At 57.7% G+C, this 7253-nt stretch overlaps 1 protein-coding gene across 1 annotated transcript; it reads left to right on the top strand.

Moving 5' to 3' along the window:
* Positions 1-307: 307 nt before the first annotated feature.
* Positions 308-4127, top strand: PAFAH2 (platelet-activating factor acetylhydrolase 2, 40kDa). Its single transcript, XM_010003666.1, has 10 exons — positions 308-397; positions 828-978; positions 1191-1287; positions 1444-1512; positions 1634-1748; positions 2519-2632; positions 2965-3056; positions 3165-3335; positions 3457-3605; positions 4033-4127. The coding sequence occupies exons 1-10, from the start codon at positions 308-310 to the stop codon at positions 4125-4127; spliced, it is 1143 nt and encodes a 380-aa protein (XP_010001968.1).
* Positions 4128-7253: the final 3126 nt, after the last annotated feature.

Here is a 7253-nt window from a genome sequence, read left to right as displayed (position 1 = left end):
GGGTTCGGGGCTCTGTCCCATCATGTCCTCAATGGCCATGTCAGCCCCTGGCTCCCATGTCCCCTGGGCTCCCCCCTGCCTGGCCCAGCTGCCTCTCCCAGCCCTCAGCACCCCGGGGTGCAGGGGAGGAGGGTGATGGGGACACCCACCCTGCAGCAGGGGTGGCCATGGGGCCCCCACCTGCCCTGTCGAGCACCCACCAGCCCTCAGCCCCACCATCCTGATCCAGCAGAGAAAGCACGGGGGTCCCCCAGGCAGGGACACGGTCACTGACCCCGTGTCTCCACGTAGGCTCAGCTGTGGCAGCATGGGGGGGACACAGTCACTGGCGCTGCCCCAGGGGAAGGGACCTCACCAGGTGGGCTGCACAGATGTCATGGTGGGCCACACGCAGCAGGTATGGATGGGGACAGTGATGGGGGGACCCTATGGTGGCCTGGTGAGACTTCACAGGGGCCGATGAGAAAGATGGAGACAAACTTTTTAGCAGGACCTGTCGGTGGCAGGACAAGGGGTGACGGTTTTAAGCTGAAAGAGGGGAGACTTGGATCAGATATGAGGGTGGTGAAACACTGGCCCAGGTTGTCCAGAGAGGTGGTAGATGCCCCACATTCAAGGCCAGGTTGGACAGGGCTCTGAACACCATAATCAAGTTGAAGATGTCCCTGTTTAAAGGTCCCTTCTGTGATTCCATGATTCCATGGGGACAGGCAGAAGGACAAGCTCCCATGCCCAGCCGGGTTCTGCAAGGGCTGAGCTCTCTGAGGACATGGCCACTGTGCTCTGTGCTGTCCCCACCACGTCCCCCTTTCCCCTCTCTCCCCCAGGGGCTGTTCCTCCGGCTCTTCTACCCCTGCCTGCCCCGGGCAGGGGCTGAGCAGCCTCTCTGGATCCCACGTTACCAGTACTGCTGTGGGCTGGCCGATGTCACCCACCACAGCCGGCACTGGTGTGCGCCCCTGCTCAGCATCGCCATCGGTAAGGGAGTGGGGGGCACCCCATCCCCCTTCCTGGGTGCTCCCCCATTCTTTAGGGACCCACTCCTTTAGTGTTTGAGGCTGCCAAGCCCATCCCCCTGTGCTCAGGGTGCTACAGGCAGGGATGGAGCCAAGCAGGGACCGCCCCTGTGGCAGGCGCAGCCGCCACGCAGTCCCCCATGTCCCCGGGGGGGGGGTTTCTCTTCCCTGCAGGCTCCTGCCGAGTGCCAGTGAGCTGGAATGGGCCTTTCAAGCCCTGCAGCAGCGGGTACCCACTGATCATCTTCTCCCATGGCCTGGGAGCCTTTCGGTAGGATGAGCCCCAAGTGGGACAGGGCGTGCTGAGCCCCTGCTCAGGGCCAGAGCCAGGATGGGGACACGGGTGTCCTGACCCCACCGTGCTCCCCTGGTGGGGGAGCCTGCCTCGTGCTGGCAGCACAGCCCTGACCCCGCTCCCCCTGGGCAGGACCCTCTACTCCTCAATCTGCTCGGAGCTGGTGTCCTGGGGCTTCGTGGTGGCAGCGCTGGAGCACAGGTGGGTGTCCTGGTTCCCCCCCCACGAATCGGGCAGTCAGGATGGGGCTGGCAGGGCTCTGCACCCTGGGGAGCTGCTGGTGCCCCCTGTGACGTGGCTGCCTGCCCTCCTGCCTCTGCAGGGACCACTCTGCCTCCGCGACGTATTTCTGCACGGCAGAGGCTGGGAGAGAGGAGTGGATCCCCTACCAGCAGGTGCCCCAGGGACAGAAGGAGTTTTACTTCCGAAAAAAGCAGGTACCAGGGTGGAGGGGGTTAAGGGTGGGCAAGCCTAGGAGGTGTGAAATCCCTCCTGCAAGCTGAGCTGGCCCCTCCATCCCTGGGGTCTTCATCTCCTGGCCTTCCCAAACCTGTACTGCTGGGGCTGAGCTTTCTCCTTGCAAGCTGAGAAAAATCTGTTCAGCCTGTTTATCTCTGTTTTCATGGGGTTTGTCCAGCTCCAGCTGGCCCTGGCAGGAGCCAGGCTGGGCTCTGCTACATCTCTGGGTACTTGAATGTCACCCAGAACAGACTTTCTGCCCAGCCCAGGCTCCAGACCAACTGCTGGGTTTGTTCACACTCTGATTTTTGTTTCTCTGGGATTATCCCCAACAGCTGCTTGTTGGGGAGCAGGGAGGTTTCCTGCTGAGCCAGCTTCCTTCCTGCTCATTTCTGCCTCATTTAAAAGGACAACATCCAGTTGAGATTTGCTGGAGAAAAACTCTCTAGGAAACTTAGTGGTTGGAGGTGCTTTTGGCAGTTGTGAATCACCTCCCAGCCTCTTATTTTTGTGTCTGCTCTGTCCTACCTTGCACAAACGAGGGAACAGTTTTCCTCTTGAGATGAACCCATGAACATAAACGTTGAGGATTAAGGAGAAATCAATCACAAACAGAGAGAAAGGTTGTGCCTGAGCACTATGGTTTTAGAGGGATGAGAATGGGGGGGTACTGGGGGAAGAATCTGGCCACAAACTTGTGGGGTGGAGAAGCTGGGTTAACTGGGGAAGGGGGAACTCTTGCTCCCAGGTGCATCAGAGAGCTGAGGAATGTGTGCGAGCGCTCCGGCTCTTCCAGGACATCAGCAGTGGTAAATCTGTCCCCAACGTCCTTCACCAGGACTTTGAGCTCTCCGTGCTGAAGGTACCTGGGTGTGTCTGTGCTGAAGGACCAGCCCAGGGGATTGTTGGGTTGCTTGGGGGGGTCTGGGTGCCCTTTTGCTGGCAGGATCAGTCCTTGTGGTGTGAGGTTTGTCCTCCTGGGACAAGCAGGGTCTGTGCAGATCTGCAGCTCTTGGCTTCTTGGTGCTCTCCTGTCCTGGAGAAGCCAGATCCCATGGCACCCATGGTGATCAACAGGTGCCCCTTGCAGAGGGTAGAGCAGTGGGGCCTCTTCCCTTGGCTTTTCCTTCCCTAATTAGGGAATGTCTGCAGCAAGGTTTGGGCACAGGCTCCTCAGCCTTCTCCTTTTTGCAGGACAGTGTTGATCTGAGCAAAGTTGCTGTCATGGGCCATTCCTTTGGGGGGGTGACAGCCGTGCTGGCCTTGGTGAAAGAGCCCAGCTTCAGGTAAGCCACAGCAGGGACCAGGAGCCATGGGAAGCTCCAGGGATGTGTGGCTCATCCCAATGGGAAGGGAGGCATGGGCAGCAGCACTGGGTGTCCATCCTGCTGCAGCTGCGCGGTGGCTCTCGATGCCTGGATGTTCCCCCTGGAGAATTCACTGTACCCAGAAGTGCCCAAGCCCGTGCTTTTCATCAACACGGAGGAATTCCAGACGCCAGAAAGTGTTGCCAAAATGAAGAGGCTGAGCTCCAGAAACAGCCAGACGAAGATTATAACCATCCTGTGAGTCAGGGGCAGAGGGCACCCACCCATCAGGACCCTCCTGGGAGCACCTTCGAGCTGTGTCCCAGCAGGAGGACCTGTCCCCAGCTCCCACCTGAAGAAGATTCCTTCCCTGTCCCAGGGGGTCGGTTCATCAAAGCCAGACAGACTTCACCTTTCTCACTGGGAAGCTCATCAGCCGTGTCTTCAGAGCAAGAGGAACCCTTGACCCCCACAAGGCTCTGGACATCACCAGCCGGGCGGCTCTGGCCTTCCTGCAGCGGCACCTCCGTATGGCCCGGGGGGGAGGGCACCTTGGCACCTTAGACACTGGGAGGAAATTCTTTGGCTCTGAGGGTGGGGAGAGCCTGGCCCAGGTTGCCCAGGGAAGCTGTGGCTGCCCCATCCCTGGCAGTGTTGAAGGGCAGGTTGGATGGGGCTTGGAGCAGCCTGGGCTGGTGGGAGGTGTCCCTGCCCATGCAGGGGGTGGGACTGGAGGATCTTTAAGTTCCTTCCAACCCAAACCATCCCATGATTCTGTGACTGGCCAGGGGCTGGGGGGGCACAAGAGCTTCCCTGCTTGTGAGGAGGGGCTTGGGTTTGGTGCTTCTCATCCCCTTGCACAAAGCAAAGGGGTCTGGTGGCTGCTCCTTCTTTATGCCTGGAACTGGGCAGATCGTCACTGTAGTAACCCTGTCACCATCTCTGCTCCAAGCAGACCTGGAAGAGGAGTTCAATCAATGGGACAACCTCCTGGAAGGCATCGGAGACTCGGTTGTTCCGGAAGCACCGTTCTGCCGCTCCAACCTGTAGCCTGCTCCGAGCCCACTGGTGGGAGATGGATACTGGGAATGCCACTGCTTCTGGGCTGAAATGAGCCAAGGAGGGCAGGATGACCCCTGGGGAGAGCAGAATCATAGCAGGTCCACCAGTGCAGGATGTCTGGGATGCTCAGTGACAGTGCCAGGAGAGCCCATCCTGCCTGTTGTGGGGGCTGTGGGGCTAAGGGAATAAAATCCCTGGGGACCAAGGTCTGAGTTGGCTGTCACTTGGGCCCTGGGTGACACCCTTCCTGCACCCAGGGGGTAGGTGGGCATCAACCCCTCGCTGGGCCTGGCTGGATCTGCTGCAGCTGGGGCACATCTGGCAGGGGCGGGGTCATTTGCTGTGGGCTGGGGGTTGTTCATGGCCAAAAGAACCAGTGCAAAGAGGTGCAGCATCTGGGCTCCGAGCACAGTGGGAATGAAAAACCTCATCATCCTGGAAAGCTGTTGGTGACCCCACGCCTAAAGTCTGGGGGGAGAAAAAAGAAAGATGGTGGTTTTCATCAAGGGACTGGCTGGTCAGTGTCTCCGAGCAGCCCAGCAGTGCAGGGATGTGAAATGGGGACTGGGATCAGCCCCAGGAACAGCAGGAGAACATCCCAGCCTGGTTCTGCAGCAGGAAGAGCAGCAGTGCTGCCCGCAGCCCCCACAGGAACAGGCTGGCTTGGGAATGAAGGGCTTTGGAAGCACCAACAGCCCATTCCTGGATAACAACCGGGGGGGCAGAGCTGGAGCTGCTTTTTAAGGGGGCTCCAATCCTCAGCCATCTCGAGGAAGGGCTGAAGCTGGTGGAACTGCCTGGATTTATCCACTGGAGACCCTCCTGGCTGGCACTGCAGTGGGAGAGGCGGCCGCAATTCTGGACACGCCAGCTCAGCAGCTGCTGGGAACGTCCAGGCTCCTGCCACACCATCTGCTCCCACATTGTCCCTTCTACCACCGGAGCCATGGTCCTGCTGGGGGACAGGAGTGGCAGCCCTGGCTTGGCTTCAGCTCCTGCCCTTGGGGGGGTTTGGGTGGCACGTGCTGTTCCTCAGCAAGTGGCAGCAGGTGACACGGGTGCCAGCAAAGCCCTTCTCCCAGGGGAAGAAAGGGGAACGGAAAAGCAGCATCTCATGCTGAGTTGTTTGTGTCACCATGATGGCCACGTCCTCTCCTCACTGGTGGCCTCTGACCCCTCCAGCTGAGGGTGAATCCTGGGGTTAAGGAAGCTCTGGGATGGCCTCGGGGGAAGGTGCAGCAGCAGAGAGGACATCTTTTAGTGTCTCCTGCACTCTCCAGTGACACAAAGGGCTGATGTGAACAGAACCACAAGGCTCTGGTGCTTTTGAGGCTTCTAGGTGTATTTTTTTTTTTAATTGTTTTACACCTAAACCACCATTTCTAGCCCCAGGAGCTGGCTGGGGTGGGACAACCCAGGGAGCCTCAGGACTGCTCTGCTGAGATGCTGAGGGTGGGTGTGGGGACATTCAAGGTGAATGTGTGAGATGGGTGAGCCAGGGAGGGCACAGACAGAGCCCGTCAGGTCCTGTGTTCACAGAGAGAGAGACAGTGGTTGGTGCAGAAATCAAATCCCATTTTCCTCCTCAAATTAGAGCAGCCAGGGATCTGTGCTGCCAGCTCCAGGGGAGCAGCCAGGTCCACAGCACAGCTGAGGCAGGCTATAAATTCTGCAAGGCTCTTATGTAAAGGCTTTCAGGAAGGGGTGGCAGAAACCACCGTGCTCAGAGGGTGACTCTGACATTCTTAACCCTTTGGTTCACAGAAAGCTGCTTATTCCCATGCCCGTGGGGCTGGGGGAGCAGGGGAGTGGGCAGATGTCCTGCCTGGCCCTGCATCCCTTTCCTCCCCACTCCAGAGCCAGCCTCTGTGCCCAGGACCATGTTTCCAATTGTCTTTGTGGCTCTGGGGGCAAAATCCCACCAGAAGAGAGTTCAAAAAAGCCCTGGGGACACTCAGACAGGGCAGACACCCTCTTTCCTCTGCTCCATCGGCCTCTCTTTGCTCTTGGTGGGATGTACAGCTATAGGTAGGAGCATTTTTCTCTCTGAGCATTTTTCTCCTTCACTGACTCTCTGCTGCTTTAAAATCCAGCCTGGAGCCACCTCTTCAGTCAGATTCCCCTTCCAAGCAGCACTTTCTACCCAAAGCCCATTACAAGCTCCAGACTTGAGGCCGTGCACAAAAGATGCAGCACGAATCCCCTGCTGGAGCAGGGAGGAGGGAAGGTGTTGTCCCTGGATCCCAGCTTCCTTGGGTTGCTTTGCCCAAGAGGGTGGGAGAGAAAGGTTTCAGAGCCACAAATCCCCTGTGTTTTATCCAGGGCATGGGAAGGAAACCTTGACTTCCTTACCTGGGGGGGGGGTTGGCACCTGGGGAATCCACCAGCCCTGCCCTGGAGGTTTGTGTCCTGGAAAGGGTTCCCCTCCAACCAAGTGTTGCAATGTGTCCAAGCTGATTTCATATTCCAACTGGTGGCTTTCTAAATAAATAAATAAATAAACAATCACATAAATAAATAAATAAAAACGGCTGCCCATTGATATTCCCCTCACAGCTGGGCTTGCAGCGTGCCCAGGGCTGGGAATGGCCACATTCCTCTTATCTCCACACAGCAACCTCCTCTCTCCCACCGCCTGCAGCTGCAGAGCTTTTCCCCCCTCTCCGAGCTCTGAAAAGCCCCGTCTGGGAGCTCTTGGTAATTTCGAGCTGAGATTCTTCTTCTCAGCCTCCCCACCCCCAGCTCCGTCCTGCCTGCAGCTCCATCCCTCCTGGGAAGCCCCTTCCAGCCGGCAGATCCCTCCCCATCCCACCCAACATGCAGGCAGCAAAGTGGAGTCACCAGCTCCTGCTGCAGCGTTTGCTGCTGCTGCTGCTGCTGCTAAAAAAAAAAAAAAGCCCACACCACCCTCATTTACTCCATCGAAGCTTCCCCCTCGATTTAATTAATGCAAATTGAGACATGTGTTAAAACCTCCTTGTAATTACCGTTACAGTTACTGGCGCGGTTTGGGTTTTGTTGTGTTGTTTTTGGGGTGTGTGTGTGTTGTTTTTTTTTCCCTTCTTGTGTCTTGAAGGGAAAAACAAAAGGCCTGGATTCCTAAGCTGAGCCCAG

The sequence above is a fragment of the Chaetura pelagica genome, unplaced genomic scaffold (assembly GCF_000747805.2).
Source record: "Chaetura pelagica isolate M959 unplaced genomic scaffold, ChaPel_1.0 scaffold698, whole genome shotgun sequence".
Taxonomy (NCBI): domain Eukaryota; kingdom Metazoa; phylum Chordata; class Aves; order Apodiformes; family Apodidae; genus Chaetura; species Chaetura pelagica.
Note: the sequence above shows the minus strand (reverse complement) of the source record. Positions and strands in the feature narration are given on the sequence as shown.

Coding starts and splice junctions, on each gene's coding strand:
- PAFAH2 (XM_010003666.1), top strand. CDS start 308: ATGGGGGGGACACAGTCACTGGCGCTGCCCCAGGGGAAGGGACCTCAC. Junction 3,057..3,164: donor GTGAAAGAGCCCAGCTTCAG/GTAAGCCACAGC, acceptor ATCCTGCTGCAG/CTGCGCGGTGGCTCTCGATG. Junction 3,336..3,456: donor ACGAAGATTATAACCATCCT/GTGAGTCAGGGG, acceptor TCCCTGTCCCAG/GGGGTCGGTTCATCAAAGCC.